Consider the following 22,221-nt stretch of genomic DNA (forward strand, 5'->3'; position numbering starts at 1 on the left):
TACAATTTAGTCCTATCCATTCATGGCAATAAGCACCTACCTCAAACCTCTGTTATAGAAAGAACCTTGTGTGTGCCTCTTTGTCCTTTTCTCTTGTCTATCTCCCATTCTCCTTGAAGGGTCTGTTGAAGGCTGCCCTGCCTAGAAGCAATGTAGTACAGTGATGTAAAGCATGAATACCTAGCAGAAAGGTACTCCGTAAATGAGAGTTCTTTTCCTTAGTACAGTCTTCCTTGGAATGCTTCTATGGCAGTATCAGTCCTATTTGGAATTCATCACTATTGCTCTGTGTTCTTAGATTTCTATATGTACCCATGTCAAGTTTCTCCAGTCTCTCTCTATAAAAAACAAATATGCAAAGTGTCCACTCCAGTGTTTGACTGGGAAACAGGGAGTTTGATTGCTTGCTATAATGTGTGGTGACTACCAGAGGGTGGCGTGGAATAAAGGAAGGCCCCTGCCAGCAGCCAGTAGTCAGGGAAGGGAGGCCCCAGCTGGCATCCAGCAGGCCCTGATTGCCAGCCAGGCCTTGGGACCCTACCTGTGCACATTTTTTTTTTTTTGCACCAGGCCTCTAGTTATAGTATAAACTACTTTTATATTTTTTGCATCTCAAACACAGACATCGAGCACCTCATCCTATACAAATTAGACCTCTAAACTTTGCTGCAAATACTTTTCTAGTTTAAATCACACCATTATTTTATGCAGACTAAGTGTGAAAAACATTAAACCTGGATCACCAGTGCAACCTGGGAAAGTCAATATATCACTACTTACTGACAGGCACATAGGAAGGCTCAGAGTTAAACTAAAACAAAGGATTTGAACTAAAACTAGAGAAGCAAATAGGACCCTAATGAATGAGTTTGCTAACTGTCCTTCCCATGAGGTCAGTATCATTTAAAAAGCATACATTTGAAATATGCTTCTTTCCCTAAAGCTGCCAGGCACACTGCCTATGCCCCCTTAACCACAGAGGTCAAAGTTGTATTTTCTTTCACCATACTTAGTAGCATATGTGCATGGTTTGCTGATTGGTTTCTTTTGTGCTTCTGCTTAAATTTAAGGCTGGCGGCAGGAAATTGAGACCAGAGAGCTGAGAAACTTTACTAGCTACAGTGGGCAGACATAATCATGAGGCAGAGGCTTTGGGAGGAAATTATGACTATAATTCCTATTGGCTCAGCTTCCACCAAATTTATTGCATTAATAACAACTTATGCCCCACCTGATTATCTATGTTACCTATCCCTTCCCCATCACCCACTATTGTGCTATTTATACTATTCTGCATCAACAAATCAAATCCCAGTTTGATATAATATACTGTAAAATGATATGTCCAAAGCCAATGGCTTAATAGAAAGCTGGGGGAGGGGATTAAAAGGCACTAACACGTGACTCAAAAAATGCATTTTCAAAGAAAAATCTGGATGTGTCTAGATGTTCTTGAAGTATTTCTTCCACCAAAAATTCACTCCTAGGATTGTGTTACTAGGCACTCTTGAAACCTGGTAGAGTAACTCACTAGTGTGCTTAGAAATTCCCTAACACATCAAGTGTGATATGGATGTTGTATCCAAGAAAACCTCATTAATTTGGTAGTAGTAAGCTGTTTCTATAATTCAAAGCAACTGTTATTCTTTAGCAAGACACTCTATTGTTCTATAATAAACAAATTGAAAAATACAATGATGGTAAATTTGAATCCATACTTTTTTTCAGTCATTTGAGTTTAAACTAATAGAGTTTTACATATTTATTTTTCTTACTTTTTTTAAACAGATGAAAAGGGCTTGGGAAAAAAACCACTAAGAACACAATCTCTGTACAAGTATCACAAAAAAAAAGGTTGAAAAGTTTTTCATAAGAAAAAGACAAAAACATAATTTTTTTGGATTTCCTTAACAGCACATTTTTTAAATTACTTGACCAGAAAGAAGTGGACACTTAAATATAAAATTGGAATATTTTCAACTCTTTCATCTGAGCTGTCTACAATTTTGCTTACTCTAGTCCAAAAGAAGTATGAACCATAATTTTGCTAGAATATCCAGAGCTATGTCAGACCAATAGGCTAATCTGATTTTTTAGGACAAGGATCATTCTAATCCATGACCATATGATAAATGAAGGAAAGGAAAGCCCAGTAGGATGCTATTAGGAAAATGCTGAAACAAGTCCATAAAAGGTTGAGGGGGAGGGTACCTCTATCTCCAGTGAGGTAAATGCTGGTGAGGGGGGAGAAGGGGAAGAGGTAAGAACAGAGAAGAAAAACAAGATTTCCTTTGTACTAGGTTTCCTAGTTTCTTTGAATGTGCAAGTCAGGTGATCCACATATAATCATATAATTCCTCAATTATATAAAATTTTAGGAAGGGGCAACAAAGCGAATGGTGGATAGAGTTGGCCATCAATTTGCTATTTTGTTTTTTAATCCATATTTGAAGGCCTTTTCCTATTGGAAAAGTATTGCTGCGAGGAATTTCATAGTATTGTTGAGAAGAATTAGTTGATATCTTTTGAAAATGTTTGATTTCTATAAGCATTAATTCAAAGATGTTGTTTCTACCACATAACACCTTAGTCTAAAATGGCAGGCAACCATACGAGAAATGTACTTCAGATGCAGTCAAAATGTTATTTGTGTATGTTTTATTGATGAGGGGCCCAATACATGAAATTTGTGCACAGGGGGGACAGTCCCTCAGCCCAGCCTGCCCCCTCTCACATACTGGGAACCCTCAGGGGATGTGCTACTGATGGCTTAAACCTGCTCCTTTTATGGGAGGTGACTGGGCTGGTCAGGGGAAGGCACCAGCCCCATCACCCCACTGCTATAGCCACTACCAGTCACCACAGCCACCAAGGTGTTTTCATCAACCCGGACTTCAGTCCCTTCACCATGAAAAAATGACAACTTTCTTTAGGCATTTTCAAGATGTGTCTTTCATAGGATATGACATTTCTTTCTTTCTTTTTTTAATCTTCACCTGAGGATATATTTCCATTGATTTTTAGAGAATGTGGAAGAGAAAGGGAGAGACAGAGAACAACATCAAAGTGAGAGGAACACTTTGACTGGTTGACTCCTGCATGAGCCCTGACCTGGGTACCAGCCAGGGAAGAGCCTGCAACTTAGGTACATGCCCTTGATCAAAATCAAACCCAGATCCTGCTGTCAGCAGGCCAACACATTATTCACTGAGCCAACCCGGCTAGGGCAGGACATGACATTTCTTAGCCCTCCAGCAGTGGACCTTTGTTTGTTTGTTTTTTCTCCAGGAGTGTGGTGGAAAAACCCTGGATCACATTTTTGGATTCTTATTACCCAAGTTACTAAGAATATTACTAGTGGCATACAGGGAGCTTAGCCAATGAGCAGTCAGAAAAGGTACATAGATCAAGTGGATTAGAAACTTAGTTCTCACCAATCTCCGGCTCTGCCCCTACTCAGGTCTAAAGCCTCGGGGCCTGGGCAGGTGCCCTCCAGCTCCCTCCAATTGCAGGCTCCATCCCTGCCCAGGCCTAAAGCCTATGACACTCTTCCCTCCCCCCCAGATCCCTCCAATCACTGGCTCCCTCTCCCTCCAATCACTGGCTCCCTCTCCCCCATCTCTGGCTCCCTCTCCTTCCTATGGCTGACTCCCACTCGCTCTGATGGCTGGCTCCCTTTTGCTCCAATCCCTGGCTCCCCTCTCGCTCTGATTGCTGGCTCCCCCTCGCTCCAATGGCTGGCTCCTTCTCCCTCTGATCACAGGGCCTGGAGCCAGGGTCCCCCAGCTCCCTCAGATGGCCAGCTCTGCTCCTGCCCCCTTGGCTCCAATCACAGGCTTGGCCCTGCCCAGGAGCCCCCTGGCTCAGGCCCTTCCCAGGCTGCTCAGGGCCCAAGCTGGTCCTACCTTGGAGTGATCTGGGTGCCAAGGATGTTCCTGGATGGAGGCTTCTGGGCATCTAAGTATGCAAATTAGCCACCATCTTTGTTGGGTTAATTTGCATACTCACTCTGATTGGCTGTGGGTGTAACGGAGGTATGGTCAATTTACATGTTTGTCTATTATTAGGTAAGATTTCTTTGTTCTTTTAAAAAGGAGTTGTCACATGGCATTCCTCCAGAGACACATTGTTTTATATGTTCCTGTAGTAGAAATTTTTTGAGACTTAGTGATGACAAATGAAAAGGAGTTTATTGCATCACACTTAATATTGGTGTTAATTTTTGTTCTCCTAATCCCATTTTCTAGCAACAAGTAAAACTACCACTCTTACAAAAAACATCATTCAGTCAAAAACTATCATCAATCTGTCCAAAATTTACTATTAGATTTCCTTTTTTAAAGGCATTATTCCCTGTAAAATATGAACATCCATGGGAGAAGTCATACACTAAGTCATTAATCAAAAACAACTTACTATGAACAAAATTTATCAGACTCTGCTAATGTGACAGCTGGAGAGAAATGTACTTTCTTTTTTTATTTGTTTGTTTTGGAGGGGTGGAAACAGAGGGCAGGTACAAAAGGTTCTTTTTCTCCCAAAGGCAGAAATTTGTCTGAAATCAGCCTTAGTTACAGAAAGCAATGAGGCTCCCTATTCCCTCAAAGGCCTTGGAAGGTAAGGGAATGAGAGCTTTAGTGTGAATAGTTGGTTATTTACAAGTATATTTTCTTAGATATAATACATATAATACATTTAAATCATTTTAATAAGTAGAAAAAAATCTACATTGTGTACATATAAACTAGCCTTTATGAACTACAATAATTTAAACATCACACAATATGTATCATTAAAGAAACAGAATGGTAAAAAGTTAGAAAAGTAAGTCTAATCTATACTGCACTCAGCCAATTGCATATAATTCATACTTAATGGTATAAAAAAGGTAAAATATGTGGTCCTTGCCTTTAAGAAATGTACAACCTAGTTTGGAGGACAAGTATCTTACCTAATAATAGAAGACAAACATGTAAATTGACCGTACCTTCGCTACACTCATAGCCAATCGGAGTGACTATGCAAATCAACCCAAATAAGATGGCGGTTAATTTGCATACATAGGCGTCCAGCACCTGTGTCCCAGGTACATCCTGGCACCCAGGTCATTGTGAGGTAAGGCCTGGGCAGGAGCAGACCCCCCCCCCCAATGATCCATCTCAGGGAGCAGGAGCGGACCCCTGTGATCAATCGCAGGGAGCTGGGCATCTGCTTTCGGCTTGGGCAGGAGCGGACCCCCTGCAATCAATTGCAGGGAGCTGGGGCTCTGCTCCTGCCCAAGTAGCTTTCAGCCTGGGCAGGCCTGGGCAGGGGCAGAGCCGGTGATCAGAGGGACCTGGAGGGCCCCTGCCCAGGCCTAAAGCTTCGGCCAGAGGCTTTACGCCTCAGCAGGGCCCAGCCCATGATTGGTGTGAACTATAGAGGAAACATCTTTTGTGACTGCACATTGGCTAAGCTTCCTGTATGCCACTGGTAATATTCTTAGTAACTTGGGTAATAAGAATCCAAAAAGGTGATCTAGGGTTTTTCCACCACACTTCTGGAGAAAAAACTGAAGGTCTGCTGTTGGAGGGCTAAGAAATATCATATCCTGCCCTAGCTAGTTTGGCTCAGTGGATAATGCCTAGGCTTGCCAACCACAGGGTCCAGTTTTGATTCTGATCAAGGGCATGTACCTAGGTTGCAGGCTCCTCCCTGGTTGGGGCCCAGATCAGGGCTCATGCAGGAGTCAACCAGTCAAAGTGTTCCTCTCACTTTGATGTTGCTCTCTGTCTTTCCCTTTCTCTTCCACATACTCTAAAAGTCAATGGAAACATATCCTCAGGTGAGGAGAAAAGAAAGAAAGAAAGAAAGAAAGAAAGAAAGAAAGAAAGAAAGAAAGAAAGAAAGAAAGAAAGAAAGAAAGAAAGAAAGAAAGAAAGGAAGGAAGGAAGGAAGGAAGGAAGGAAGGAAGGAAGGAAGGAAGGAAGGAAGGAAGGAAGGAAGGAGAAATAAATGCATATTTTATGAAAGACACATCTTGAAAATGCCTAAAAAAATTGTCATTTTTTCTTGGTGAAGGGACTGGAGTCCCTGTTGATGAAAACACCTTGGTGGTTGCGGTGACTGGCAGTGGCTGCAGTAGCGGGGTGATGGGACTGGTGCCTTCCCTTGATCAGCCAGGTTGCCTCCCACAAAGGGAGGCCAGACTGCTGTCAGTAGGATATCCCCTGAGGGCTCCCAGTATGTGAGAGGTATGTGAGAGGGGGCAGGTTGGGCTGAGGGACCCCCCAACCCCCAGCGCACGAATTTCGTGCACTGGGCCCCTAGTAACATATATAATTAGAAAAAAAAATCTAAGGCAGCATATAAATCAAGGACTGAGTTTTTTGCTACTGTCAATAGATAAAATAAGTGCTTGGAAATGAAAGAGATTTTGGTAGTCTGGAACATTTAGAGAACGTTCATGGAGAAAGTAAGATGGAAACCCTGAATATCAGGTAGGATTTGGTCAGTCAGTAATTACTGAACTGTAACTGGCATGGTAGAACAAAAGGGATTTCTTATTGAAAAGTAGTGATAACTAAGTTTATATCTGTAGCAAGGAGCTGGATAACAGAAAGTCTGGAAAGTTGAGCAGAGGATTTGGTGCCTGGTGATGGTATTGGCATGTGTATGTGTGCGGAGGGGTAGTGGATTTCAAAAAATGTGGGTTATCACACAAAAGATAGATAAGATAATGACATGAAAACATTGCTTTGCAAGAGTAACTGTCCACATACATCATACACATTTTATAAAGGAGCTCAAAATATATTCTACAGATGATAGTTAATTCATCTTAATAACATTTCATTGAGGCAAAGAAAATTTAGCTTTTATTATTCCTCATTTCATAAATAATTTGTTCAAGGTCACTAAATAAATGACAGCCAGAATAAAAACACAGTATCACACTGTTCAATGTTTCTTAAGCACCTTCTAAATAATATTCTCTTATTTTCTATGACTCAAGCAAGAGAAGTAGATGATGGACATTTGTTGTCAAGTGCCATTTCTAGACCCTCTTTAGTGTTCAAGGCACGTGTCCTACCACACCCAATTACTGTTTACTCTTCCTGTAGCCTCTAGTCCCCTGACACCATATTTTCTAACCAGTCCCAACTTTCCCAGGTAACAGTTGTCTTGTATTATTCTGTCTCAGATGGTCTGCTGTCATTATCATTAGCATACTCAACATTTCTGTATCAACTGCTCACCAATAGGACAATGGTTTGAGTTTAATCAATGCCAGGCAATGCTTTCTACTTTCACCTCAAATTGCAAAACTTATTATTACCTTCAGAAGGTACAAGGGAGGTTAGAACTTCACATGCTGGCCAAGACCGGTTTGGCTCAGTGGTAGAGCGTTGGCCGGTCAAGGGCATGTACCTTGGTTGCGGGCATATCCCCAGTAGGGGGTATGCAAGAGGCAGCTGATCGATGACTCTCTCTCATCGATGTTTCTAACTCTCTATCTCTCTCCCTTCCTCTCTGTACAAAATCAATAAAAATATATTTAAAAAAAAAAAAAGAACTTCACATGCTAGATTCTGGCACCAAATCCAAATCCTTTTCTCCAATTTAGGTTTCATGATGAGAGTAAAATGTTAAGGAATCCCCTCAGTTAAGTCCTTCTGGGTCCTGACACATTTTCTCTTCCTCCCATGCACCTTAAAGTCACTGATCCTTTCCTTATAAGCCGATCCTTCACCTATACTTTCTATCTCATGAGGGCCCTCACTTAAACATATTCTCTGTCATTATGACCTTCTCCCTCCTGGTGGCTCATATTCTTCAATTTCAAGAAAAGAGACTGGCATATAGTAAGTGCTTAGTAAATGTGTGATAAATAACTAAAGCATCAAACCTACATTTTCAAGTATTTGCTGAACAATTTTTAAAGACAGCTTAATTGAGGCATATTGATATACAAAAATGTATAATTTAATGTATACAATTTGATGAGTTTGGACATAAGAATTCGTGTGTGGAAACCATCACCACAAGCAAGATAATAAACATGTTCTACATTTTAACTTTGTCATCCCATTGTTACCTCAAACCTAACAGAAAAAAAAGAAGTAAAGCAACAAACCTATTTCCACACAAATATTTATTCTTTTATGATGTAAGACATGTTTTTCTTTGAAGTATTCAGTTATAAATCATACTTAAGTTGAAGATATGTCCCCTTAAACAGAAATCATTAATGTCCTACTAGATCTGGCTCTTCTCCATGACTTTCCAATTATTTAAGATATATCATAATTCTCCCAGTTACCCATATTAAATACTACAAAAGCTTATATTCCTCTTTCCTTAACTGGCTAATTGTTAAATCTGGTAATCTCTATTTTTTTTCTTCGTAGTATTAGACGTATGGAAGGCAGTTAATTCAAGGCCCATTACATCTGAACAGACATAATTATCCCACTGAAATAGCCTCAGTAGATCAAATGGCCTCAAATCTCTCAATTATCCAGATCATCAATTAATCCAATGTTGAGATTGCTCTTCCTATATACAACTTTGTTCACTGAGTCTCCCTTATTCAGAAATGTATAATGGCTAGCCCAAAGGCCAAAAGCCTTTCTTAGAAGTCAAGAACTATTGTAATCTGGAGCCAATAAAAATTTTCCAATTTTACCTTCTATTATGTCTCTAGAGCAGTGTTTCCCAAAGTGTGGTATGTGTACCCCCAGGGGTATGGGAAGAATTTGGTGGGGGTACGCGTTGCACCGGAGTTTGGTGGGGATATGCACTGCACCGTGCTTAGCTGCGTCTAATTCTACGTTCTCATGATTACGAGGGGTACTCAGAGTCACGAAAATTATAGAAGGGGTACACATATGTCAAAGTCTGGGAAACACGACTCTAGAAGAATTCTTCATCATAGTCCATGTGATTTTTATCTCATTCTCAAAGACTGTGTGCACACCCGCATTTAGCAGGTGTGCCCTTCCTTGTCTACACACATTTTCTCAGAATTTTTCTCTGCTTGGAAGTACTTTCTCCAATATAGATCCTAACAACAATCCTTTGGGGTTAGTTTATCATCTGTAAATCTTCAACACTTCCACTCAGAAAATTCTATTATAGAGTATTACATATTTTACATTAGTTGATATTTCATGTGTTAGATTTAACTCCCTGACAACATTTTAAGATTTTTAAAGGTAGAGATCATTTAGTATATGTACTTATGTATCCTTCTCAGAGCCCAGTAACTAAGTTCACCAATGCAAGCCAATGTTTTCTACCTCTTAACAGAAGTCTTCAATAAAGTGTTAAACCTCATTTCCATCTCAAACCTCAAAGCTGAAACCATTCAAAAATAGTACCAATTTGATCATATTTAAGGATACATGAAAGCTAATTTTTAAATTCTTTAGCAAGAACTTAAAAAAATTATTTCACAAGAGACATAACATAAAGCACACCATAACTTAGCACTCCAATTCAACATTTAACTTTATTCTCCTACCTATATTTTATAAAATATTTAACAACCAGTTTAAAATACTTGTCTTTAGAAATACCAATGCAGGTTCTAAAGGGAAATAACAAACTTAAGCATGATTTATAACTAAAAATTTCAAAGGAAAAAAACATGTTTTAAATCATTAAAGAGTAAATATTTCAGTGGAAAGAAACAGGTTTATTGATTCGTTTTTTTAAAGTTGTGCTATAAAAAGTTGTGCTTTAAATATTTTTCAAGAGTTTAGCTCCTGGTATGGAAAATTCCTTTAGTTATATACTAAAGAAGTAAGCACAAATTAAATACAAAAAAATTCATATCCTTGACATTTGGTGTAATGTGGCAAAAATGTTCATTACCACAATATTAAGAAATATCAACAATGAGTTTGAATAACTAATTCATAAGGAAGAGTTTAAACTGGACCAAATCCTGGATTTTCTTTCGTCACTCCAAGTTTCTTTTCTATTTTAAACTAGTGGCAACAGAAATTTCTTTGTTTGAAAGTCAGGAATGCTGGAAGTCTTAAGTGATAGAACAGGTAGCTCAGCTTTTACTTCACATCTCTCCTGGGGCAGGGGGTGAGGGGGAGAAAAACATTGTGGATAAAGTAATTTTGTTTTTATTTCTGGAAAAATCATTTTTTCCATCAATCTTCGCAATTCTCTAAAATAAACTGTTAAAAAGTTATAGGCCAGGCAACCACTTCATCCTGATTTGTGGAAATACTTACTATACATTAATTTCAAGAACACATGGTTAATCAGAGTTTGTTTTTTTTTTTTACTAGTCTAAAGGTCCAAAAGTTACTCCTAACTCTTTAACAAAACTCTAGGGGAATTTCAAAATCTCATGATATATTTCTGCATCTCATCTGCAATATTTTTGAACAAAAGAATAGTAAAAGAAATCTAGGCTCAAGTCACACTGCATGCCGTTAAATTTATTTTTAGAGTACTGTACAATTTTAACTGTGGAAAACATTTGTGTTGCACCAAATGCTTAAAAACTACATATACAAGAAAATGGAAATAAGAAGTTCAGAATTCACCATTTTTATTAAGACGGAGAAAGTGACAAAAAAATATTTCTCTCTTCTTTGCTAATATTGAGAGATTGCACTCGCCAAATTAGGTTGAACAAAGTAATCACAACTTTGGGAAGGCATAAAGTGAAAGGTAGAATTTATCATTTAAAATACATGATTCATATTCTAAAGAATTTTAATTAACATTTAGCAATTCCAGAGATAGGAAACTCAGATAATTCAACAAAGCTAGGAGCAGTAAGAAATACTGAATAGCAAGCAGTTCCTAAACCATATAAATCAAATAAAGACAAATCAAATAAGGACCAGAATCCATATAAATCAAATAAAGTCAAGACAAATGAAATAAACCCCAGAAACTATTTTCTCTTTTAGTACACATATTTTTCCGGCACACAGAGTTTTTCACAATCAGGAACTTGGTAAAGGGGAGGCACTCACTCTGCTGACAAATACAAGCAGACTCTCCAGCACACAATGGAGAGAAAAGCTTGAAAACCCTCGGAGACCAACTTTACATCTGTAAAGATCTTTTCTCCACATAATGGAAAGAAGGGCACAGTGAGAAAATTTTCACACTTTCTTCCAAAACTGTAGTGTTGCAAACTACTAATTCACTTAATACAATCAAAGGCAGAACTGAATGAATGGGGTGTGGGGCAGGGCCCATGGGGGGAAGAGGGGGGAAGTGGGGGTGTCCTGAAAAGAAAAAATAAACTTGAAGAGGGGCATTTTGTAAAACTTGAATGGATTAACTTTTTTAGAAGCCCTAATATTTCTTATTTTCCCTTTTCTTCCTCTCTTTTTTTATTAAATACACACCGACTTCCTGGGACTCAACTTAGACTTGCTCTATACTTTATTCAGTTAAATAACCTGGTGCTTAGGATACACTGGAGCCCTAAGATTAGATATATGGCTAACACAAATGGTTCTTTTTTTTTGGGGGGGGGGGAGTATCTTAAAAAATAACTTTTTTGTGACCATGTATAATATGTGACAGATTGCTTAAAAAAAGATGAATGTCATGCATCAACTAGCAGTAAATCGAGGCCCTAATGAAATATAAGCTATTTACTAATGAAAAAAAGTTTTTTGAACTTGGAAAAAGTTTGCTTTCACATTTTTAGAAGACAATGAGAGAATGAGGCTTAAGTGTTTTTAGTCTCTATTCATAAGTAGGTTGTGTAGGCTATGTGACAAAGGAAAAAATGAAACGTGAATGCTTAAAACTTAGTAGACTTGTATAACATTTAGTAGCTAGCTTGAAATGCACCGATTAAAAACAGTACTAGCATAAAAAGTATGGCTATAGCCATTTCTTCTTTAATAAAATGAAAATATAATAAGGGGGCTGGGCAGATCTCCAGTAAGAAGTTGAGTCCCATTGCAACAGCCCCTTATCCAGTACAAAAAGCTTCCTTTAACCACATGCAACAGTCATCTTGTGGGAAAGGCAGAGAAGGGGGCTAGAGAGTCATCTCCTAGGTGACTCTGATATGGGATCCCACATTTCTCACACTGAACTATGGGGTCAGGCCAGGTGGGGGAGCGAGTTACAACTTTGCCCTTAAGCTGCACCAAAAAGGGAAACGAAGTCACCTCGCGCCTCACTCAAGGCACACAGGAAGAGCCCAATTCAACGTCGCCGCCAACAACACCCTCTCGTCTAGCTCCGCCCCAAGTTGTATGTGTTGTGGGGGGAGGGAGGAGGCACAACTTGCGTTCTATCCCACAGATCCAGAGGCACCTCCGTCTTACCCAAGTGAAGTTCTCTCTCCTCCAGCGCCCAAGGGTATCACTCTCAGCGGGCGCAGGTGTCTCACTCCGGCCTGTTTTTATAACCGCCCCCCCATCCCGACATCGACGGGCGCCCCAGTCCTCCCCCGCCTTCCCAGCACAGGGCACCACTGAGCCTGAACACCACAAAACACTTCGAGCCCAGTTCCCAGGTCACCTGGCCAGAGCGATCGGCCCAGCCTTCGGGGGAGTCCTGGGGCCGCCTGGCAATGCCAGTGCCCAGAGCAGAAGGCTCCCGGGCAGTCACGTGGGTGCCAGGGGCGGCCTGAGCTTCCTCACCTGCATCCCGGGCACTCGGACGGCCACCGGTGAGTGGGCCATGAAAGCGATCGCTGCTCCGCGCTGCTTCGGTGCTGCTGGCGCCTCGGGCTGGGACTGGCTCCTCCTCCAGGGGTAGCTCCGCGGCCCTCCCAGGCTTTTCGACCCGGGCCTGGAAGGACACACAGAAGTGGGGTTACTGGACTAGTGGCGCGCAGCCACGGGCTGGGAGGTGGGCATTTCGCGACGAGACTCCCCGGGACTCAGTCTACCTTTTAGGGCGCCCCCCGGCCGCTGTTGCCGCCGCCTCGGTTGGTGCTCCTACTCCTGAATTCGAGGAGCTGTGCGCGGCGGTGGCTGGGACCTGGGCTCCAGTGATGCCGCTCGTCTGCGCCTCGCCGCTTTAGGAAGAGGAGGTGGAGGCGCCCCAGCAACCCGCCCGCTCGGCTGGGCTGGTCCGGGAGGCGGTTGGGGGCGGTCCCACCACTGGCCCTGCCCCCGCCCCGCAGCCGGGCGGTGTCAAGAGACTGAGACTCTTGAGTGCAGGGGTTTGCCTGGAGTTGCTGGAGCCCGAGAAGGTGGAGATTGCAGGCGCGCGGAGGGGAGAAGCCAGGGACTGGGGCATCTGGCTCGGCCTGGACAAAGACTGGAAGAGTTTGGGTGACTCTGGGAGTAAGAGGACGTCCCAGATGCGGCCACGTTGCAGGCAGGCGTGCAAGGCTGGGGCACACGAAGCCTGGGAGACCTTTTGAGTTGAAACTCGGGGAGTGCTGGCATCCTGAGCTGGGCAAGGGTGGAGGCACAGAAAGCCACACCTAGTCCTGGAGTGGGGTATCCCCAGCTTGGGGCCCTCACGCCTTGGGGCAGATCCATAGTCACACTCCTGCTTTCAAGATTCCCTGCCCCCAGATATTCTTCAGGTGACTTAAATCTGAGGCTACCCGTACATCGTATGATATCACTTGGTGGGCGGCAGCCAGACTGGGGGTTCTCTTCATCACAAATACTGCAGGTGTAAGAGAGAGGTAACTTGGAAAACAGATGATTCATCCACAGAAATTTTAACGAGAATAATAGAGGTATGGGAAATGAGATTGGATCAGTGACAGTACATATTACTGGACGGTGGTTTTAGCAACTCCCTGCCTCCACCCCATGTTAGGTTGCACTCCAAGAGGGAGTAAAGCCTTTTGAGAGTACCCTAATAATAACAGTAACAATGATAATAACAATTACAGGAATCTCATGAAGGGACCTCTGGGAACCCACAGAAGTTACTTATATTTTTAAAATGTAATATCCAAGTGCTAGTCTAAAATGAGGATGGAATTTCCTATCTTGCAGGTTGTTACAGGTCTGTACACAACATAATGTTAGGGCTCTAGTAGACACGCATTTCTTTTGTTCCTTTTGAACCTTTCTCGAAAGACAGACTATTATTGTTATCAAAATTGTTACTGTTAATGGATGCCATTGACTTTGTACCAGAGACTGCTAAACACTATACGTGTTACCTTGCTGAATCTTTACAAGGGCCCTCTGAGGTCATATAGCCTCCCACCCCGCCACCCACACACATTTTACAGATTTTAAAAAAAGGCTCAGTGAAGTTAAATAATTTTATTTTTAAAAAATAATTTTTTATTGATTTCAGGGAGGAAGTGAGAGTGAGTGATAGATAGAAACGTAAGTGATGAGAGAGACTCATTATTGAGAGAGAACCATCTTGCACACTCCACACTGGGGATCAAGCCCGCAACGCAGGCATGTGCCCTGACCAGGAATCTAACAATGACCTCCTGGTTCACAGGTCAAAACTCAACCACTGAGTCACCCTGGCTGGGCAGGTTAAATAATTTAATGTAAAATTTCACACAATTAAGAAGTGGTAAAGCTTGGAATTAAAATGCAGGTATCTCTAACTTTTAAGATCTATTCTGTTAGCAAATTTTAAGTATACAAAATAGTATTGTTAACTATAGTTACTGTGCTGTACATTAGATCCCCAGAACTTATTTATCTTATAACTGGAAATTTGTACCCTTTGACCACCTTCACTAATTTTCCTTATCTCCTGCCCCTGGCAACCACCAATCTACTCTCTGTATAAATTTGTTATTTTTTAGATTCCACATATTTGTATTTCTCAGTCTGATTTATTTCACTTAGCATAATGCTTTCCAAGATTCATTCATATTGTTGTAAATGGCAGGATTCCCATCTTTTTTTATGGGTGGGTAATATTCCATTTAATGATAAAATTCCATTCAGATGATAAAATATATAATTGCATTTCCCTTACTCCTTGTTTCCCAAGTCCAGGCCCTCACGACTTCTAATATGATGACAGTCCCCAAATTCAGTCTCTATTTCCACTAGCCCAGCTTACACTTAATAATGCCACATTGACAAGAAACTTGCAGTGTGACCTAAACTTAAATGTCCATAGAAATTCCCTGGGATTATCTTTAAAGTGCAGATTTTCACTTAGCAACTCTGGAGTGAGCCTAAGATTCTGCATTGCTAACAATTTCACAGGTGGTCAATACTGCTAATTCTTAGACCACACTTTGAGTAACAAGGGTCTGAATCAAGTTCCAGTAGGTAAGGTTCATCTCAAATCCCATCCCCATGAAGCCTTCCTTGTTGCTCCAAGCCCTCCTTCAAATTTCTCCTATCGCATGTCCATGGAAGCAGCACTCACATTGTAGTTTTTCCTCTTATTTTATTCATTGCATTTGTTTAGTTTGCCCAACACGATTATTAGGTCCTTGAGGCCAGAGATCCAACTTCTCTTACTACATAAGGATTATTCAGGTAGGATGCCAACTCTCAGTGGGCAACATTCTTGTCAGTTTGGATCATTGCTGTATCCTCAGAGTCTAGGACAGGGTGATACTGGTAGTGGGTAGAGGCCATGGATGCTGCTAACCATCCTCCAATGCACATGACAGGCCTCACAGCAATGAATTACCCAGCCCAAAATGTCAACGGTGCCAATATTTGAAAATCCATGTTCCACACTCTTTAAATTAGGGATCACTAACTAAGAAGCAGACTTAGGGATCACTGTTCCCTGAGGATTTCAGTTCAATAGGGTGGCTGTTCCTCTTCCAAAACAACAATAACAAAACCCACAAGATATTGGGCTGCATCAAGTGGGCATTGGAAACAAAGCAGTATTTTTATATTATTTGTGTATTAAATTATAGATCACCTGCCCCAAAGAGTGAATACTACTTAATGAAAACTACTATTGAAAAGAAAATAGCTAACTTTAAGAAATGTAATGGTTATGTTTAAAAAATGTTTAATCGTGGAGCATAGTCTAATGTACCAGACATTAGCTAGGAACATTCAAATGTGATACCTCATTGAGATAAATTTGACTTCTTATTCCACTTTACAAAATTTAAAAGTGTGTTTTCACATTTTAGGCTTTTATATTTTGAGCCTAATAACCACTTTGAGTGTATAAATTATATAAATGTATGAAGTTTAAGGGCAAATTGATACAGTCATCTGGATTTCTTTTAATTATCTGTTTATTTAAAACTAAAGGAACTTGTCTGAGTAATTCTAGAAGCTCATGATCCAGTAATAAGAATATTTTCATTAAAGTTCTGGACTCTACTAACATTTGGAAGGACAACATTCAAGAGTCCCTTTTATTTTTTTATTTTTATTTTTTTTTATGTAATGGCATGTTTGATAGCTCAAATCTCCTCTTTACTCTCTGTGGGTATCAAATTGGAAACCAGATGTTGCATCCTTGCTATTGTTCTAGCAAAGCATCCCCAGGGAAAACCTATTGAATTGATTCTTGGTGAAGGAGCATTAAACCTATGTGATTTCTTCTCCTGAGTAACCTTGCACCTTTGTGGGATTGCACAATACCACAGTATCATTTAAAACAAAACAAAACAAAAAAATTAGAACAACATTTTTCTTGCTAGCTTTACTTCCTGATGTTACTGAGGTGAATAGAGCAACAGAGGAGGTGGGGGGGAAGCAGATGCTGCTTAGGTGGTTTCCTGCTTATAACATTTCTTTACATATATGCTTACTGACTTTGAAATATTTGCATTTAGTGAGCCCCAAACATTGAGGAGCTCATAATTTCTTGCCTTTACCAATTGGTTACAAAACTGAGAGAGGAAAACATGGTCCAGACAATCTCATTCAGATGTAGAGGTAGGAGTCAAAAGACGCAATGTTAAAGAGAATCTTCCTGGTTTCAGTTTTCTGCATGCCTAAACTCTCACAGAATTGCACTGTTAATCTTTAAATGCCATCGTCCCAAGGTGAAAGAATTCAGAAGCCTAAATGTACTCATAGTTGCTTCAGTGGTGAAAAAACCACTGTCTGCTACACCAATCATCCTATAATGATAGTTTTGTGTTGCCAAGGAGGGACATGAAGAGACTGGAGAGTTTCTTAGAACAGAGTCTTTGGGTGACTAGACTCTTTGTAATGAAGTCAGGTAACTTCTTTGTGCTCTTCAGTGTGCAGTTTTTAGTCACAGGAGAACCTTTCATGTGCTTCTATGAAGTGATGCTAAGCAAACAGTTTGGGTGATATTTTTCCCTCTGAATTAACTTCTTAAAATGTCTTGAATTGACCACTTGTTCTTTAATTCGTAGGCTTCTCAAGAAAACAGCTCTAGTCAAAGGTGGCAGTTAAAAACAGAAAAAAAAAACTGGCAGTTGAGACCAAATAGGAAGTGACTATGCCATCAGCTCACACTGAGGAAAAGGAAGTTGTTGCCAGGACCTCTAAGAAAGGCAGTTGTGTAAAATTACCACCCTTCGACTTGCTTGCTGAAGTTCTGTCACTGTGGTAAAAGCCCTCATAGTTATAGTACTGCTGTACTCACAAGAACATGAACAGAGCAGGGGACTAACAGGCACCCCTTGTAGGACTGTTATCAGGGACTACCAGAAGTTTCTGGGGCAGAAACTCAACATTGTAGACAAGCAAAGCTTCCACCCCACTCATCCCCCCTCCCCCCGTGCTAAATAGACATTTTAAGATTAGTTAAAATTTAATATGTTATACCGTGGGAACCACCACAGTATCCAACTATAAACGGTAACAGGATTTTTGCTGAGAAATAGAAGATAGAATGTCTTTTCATATTTTCACTTGGACCTCAGAGCCACCCTAGGCCATACCACATTTCCCTTTTTCCTTTCTTTTCCCCTCCCTTCGTTTTCTTCTCACACATTTCTTGAGCAGAGTGCCAGGAACTGTGCTATAAGGGCTGGGAATACAAATAAACACAGGAGTTTGCTTTCTCACAGAACACAATAAAAAATAGGGAGCACTAAAATGATACATAATTAGCCTTAGTGGTTGAGCATCCACCCATAAACCAGGAGGTCATGGTTTGATTCCCAATCAAAGCACATGTCCAGGTTGTGAGCTCATTCCCCATTGCGGAGGGGGGTGGGTGGGCGTGAAGGAGGCAGTTGAGCCATGATTTTCTCTCATCATTGATGTTTCTATCTCTCACTCCCTCTCCCTTGCTCTCTGAAATCAATAAAAATATGTTTTAACGAAGTGATACATGATTACAGTAGTAGTATATGAAAAAATGCTATAGCAACAGGCACAAAAGAGAAATTCATTTTATCTGTGTAGATCCTGGAAGGCTTTGCAAGAGAAGTGATATTTGAGCTAAGCCTTGAAAATTAGTAGGAGGTAGCCAAGTAGAGAAATGGGGAGAGAGAGTAGAGAAGAGAGGGAATTCCATCTAGAAGAAACATCATGAACAAAAGCCTAAACCAGGCATGTGAATCGCTCATTACCTGATGACCTGATTAAAATACAGATATTGTCCTCCATTCGTATAGATTCTGATTTTGTAGGTCTGATATTGAAAAAACAACTCCCAGGTAATTATAATGTGTCCTCTTTGTTATGTACCACTAACTTAGAGAAATGACAGTTTTCTTTCAGAACTAGCTGTTTGGTTTAACAGGCAGAAACAGAGTACATGAGGCATCCATCAGCAATGAGTTTAGAAGGAGAAAAGTTTGAAAGGAGAAGATTGTGAGCGTTGTATGTCATTCTAAAGACTTTGGACTTAATGCCGTAGGCTCCTAGGAATACTGAATGGTTTTAAGGAAGTAAGGAATTTACTCCAGATTTGTATTTTAAAAAAAGAAAGAAAGAAAGAAAGAAAAAAAGAAAGAAAGAAAGAAAGAAAGAAAGAAAGAAAGAAAGAAAGAAAGAAAGAAAGAAAACAAGCAAAAAACCCCTCTAGTTTGTACATAAAAGATAGATTGGATACGAAAGAGACTAGAAGCAGAGGTACCTATTAAAAGGCCATTAGTAGGCCATTGTAGAAGTATAGGAGGATGACTGAACTAAGTGAATGACTTTGAGAATAAAGAGGAAGAGATGGAGTCCAGAAATAATTTGGAGGTGGAATAAAACACATTCAATAGATTAGATGTGGACAGTATCAAAGGGAGAACTTTAAAATGCCAGAGACATCTAATTTAGGGAAATGAGTAAATGTTGGTGCCTAGGGATATAAACCAGGGAATACAGGAGGACCAGATTTGGGGGAAAGATAAGGAGTTAAATGTGGGTACACTGAATTTGAGATGCTTAAGTGATATCTAAGTTATGATCTCCAGAAAAAATGGAAAATATCAGAAGTCAGATTGCAAACATAGATTTGAGAATTGTGGATAGAAATCTTTTCAAAGCTCATATTAAGGTGTCAATAAAGAAGATAAAAAATAGAAACCAAGTAGAAACATTCACTTCCTATTTAGAAGATCACTTCTTGAATAATTGTCCTACATTTTGGTCCAGTCAAATGCTGCCTGTCCCCACTGACATCATACTTATCTGCAGAGAGCCTACCATTTTTTCAAAGTAATAATTGCTGGTCTTATGTCTATAAGATTGTATTACTAAATATTTCTGTTGTGTGCTGTATATATAGACTACCTTTTGCATGCATGATAATGACAGTAAAGGAAGGCATTGAATAAATGATAGAAATTATATGGAAAGATCTGAATCCTATCTTGCCAGGTTTTCTGAGATGGTTTCATTGCATGCAACTGTAAAATAGATTATTGTCCAACAGAATAATTTATATTATATTTCCCCTCCTACACTAAAAAGAAAATGAGGTGGGAGATGACATGTGTGCCTGGTTTCATGAAGCCAAGTTAGTGTCTTCCACATGAAAAAAAATAGGAACAATTTATTGCAATATAAAACACAGATTACTGGCAAAACCATGATATTTGCCTGCTGTGAAAGTGCACAGCAACTTTAGCTAACATTTCTCCAATTTTTCAGAATCATTCGTGCTTTCCTGGTTCTTTCATTCTTTCTGTGCTATTGACTTTTTATGAAACTTCACATATCCCTGTAGTTTACCATATGTGAAGGTAAGCATTAAAATGGCTAAATTCCAACTTGAAATTAACATAGATAAATCATGCTTTCTTATAAATTGTGAAAATAGTGGTAGACATTTACAATCTGAGATCATAAAGCAGATACAAATAGATTGTATTTTAAATGTTTGTACAATGCATTTTATTATGTGTTTGGGTTTTTCTAAGGTGTTACAAGAAACTGAAATATACCAGCTCTTAAATTTTAATGTTATTTTTGCATGTTGTCAATATAAAGATTCCTGCTATGCAAATATAGAGAAATGAGTACTTAACTATGTTGTAAAGGATATATTTAGTTCATAAAATAAATATAAAAATATATTTTCTTTTTTTTCAGAATCTCAAAGCATAAAAAGGTTATTGCTGTATGGAAAGGTCATTTCTATGAACAATAACAGAAGAGACTGTTCTGGGTTGTAAAGTGCTGGTTATTGAACATGTTTCCTAATAAAAACATAAGCTATTCTATGTGAATATATATAACAATTCACTTCAGTATCACTCTTCTACTTTGGTTCTGCACATAGTAAATGAGGTATAAAGTAATTATTTAATTGTCCTTTTTAAAGCAGGAGCCCAAACCAAACTCATATTAATGTAAATAGGGGGATTAGCTAATTATAAGAGTTATCATTTACATAATGCTTATTCTGTGTTCAGAATGGCTGCAATTTACACATATCCCCATGTAATCTTCATCAGAACTCCATGAGCTTGGTACTACTATCATAATGTCACTCCCATTTTACAGTTGACCAAACTGAGGCACAGAGAAATTAATTCATCCAAGGTAGGGTTACCAGATAAAATATAAGATTCCCAGTTAAATTTGAATTTTAGATAAGTGATGGATAATTCTACATGAGACATAGTTAAACAATATATTATTTATCTGAAATTTAAATTTAACCGGCTCTCCTGTATTTTTATTTGCTAAATCTGACAACCCTACAAGCCAATGTCACATGGTTATTAAGGGGTGGAGCCAGGATTTGAACCCAGGAAGTGTGATTATAAAGAATGGAGCATAGAGTGATTCATTATCCATATGTGGAATATTGAAAAAAGTAAAGACTAATGGATACTTCCTGAGCAGGATGTTAGGTCTATAAGTTTTAATTTATTGTAATTTACTCTAGTGGTTAATTATTATTTGGTCACAGTATTTTTAGCAAGAACTTTTGTTCTGAAAGTGAAAATATCGATAACATTTTAAAAGTTCAGTGATTTCTAAGTTGGGAGATTATAGAAAAAGTATGATTCACTGTAATAAGTGGAATTAACTGATCAGTACCATTGTTGAAAATACTTTTTTCTTCCTTCACAAAACAGCCTTGTGTTGTTAATAGAGTAATAGTTTGCTTTTAGTAAGAAGTTTTTAAAATATAAATATATATTTATTTATACAATTTTCTTCTCTCTTCCTTTGATATTTTCACTCTAAAGCAGGCAAAGGGCATCTACTTTTTGATAGGCACTGCAATTTAATGGGGAAAAGGAAACTAAATAAATGGGCTTTGGAGTCAAACAGATCTTATGAGGTATGTGAACTTGATGTCTGAGCTTCATATTTCTCGGCTGAAAAATGGGGATTATTAATATCTCCTTAAAATGGTAATGGTGAAGATTAAATGAGATAATGAACATAAATTGCTCTATTGCAATATCTGGTGCAGATTTGACACTTCAAATATAGTGGTAGGTTTTTCCTCCTGTCCATTTACCTCTTCCCCTGAGTCACCACTCTCAGTAATCTTCATGAATCTTTGAAAATCTACCCCTTTTTACAAAAATATTTAGACTTGTCCAGAAGTTACATAGGAATCAAGGGGTAGAGTCCATTGGAATCCAGTGTGCCTAAAATATTTCCCCTTCTTCTGTGATTTTTTGAGTCTCTCGTATATTTAGGTTGGAACAAAAGACTACAGTGTGATTTCTGCTCTTAGAGATTAGTTGCAAGGATTTTTAGAGAGTTATTTTCATTGAGAATGTTCATCTCTGAGGGGTACAGAGAGGCATAAAAAGAGATGGCAAGGGCAGGGAAATTGTATCATTAAAGCATTTTACTGTGTATATGTGTGTGCATGTGCATTGAAGCAAGAAGCCATGATATATAATCAGGGGAAATACAAATGTAAGTGCAGAGAAACCAAGAAGGCAGCATAGGTAAACACCTAAACTGCTGC

The 22,221-nt window shown here is 39.4% G+C and overlaps 1 protein-coding gene across 1 annotated transcript in view; it reads right to left on the reverse strand.

Moving 5' to 3' along the window:
- STK26 (serine/threonine kinase 26) overlaps positions 1–13,034 on the reverse strand; it is a 68,507-nt gene extending 55,473 nt beyond the window's left edge. Inside the window, exons 1-2 of the mRNA XM_084870731.1 lie at positions 12,878–13,034; positions 12,627–12,777 (exon numbers count right to left, since the gene is read on the reverse strand). Coding sequence (XP_084726857.1) covers positions 12,627–12,668 — 42 coding nt within the window. The 5' untranslated portion in view covers positions 12,669–12,777; positions 12,878–13,034. The remainder of the gene's footprint in view (positions 1–12,626; positions 12,778–12,877) is intronic.
- Positions 13,035–22,221: the final 9,187 nt, after the last annotated feature.

This window comes from Pipistrellus hanaki (assembly GCF_964339955.1).
Source record: "Pipistrellus hanaki genome assembly, chromosome: X".
Lineage (NCBI taxonomy): Eukaryota > Metazoa > Chordata > Mammalia > Chiroptera > Vespertilionidae > Pipistrellus > Pipistrellus hanaki.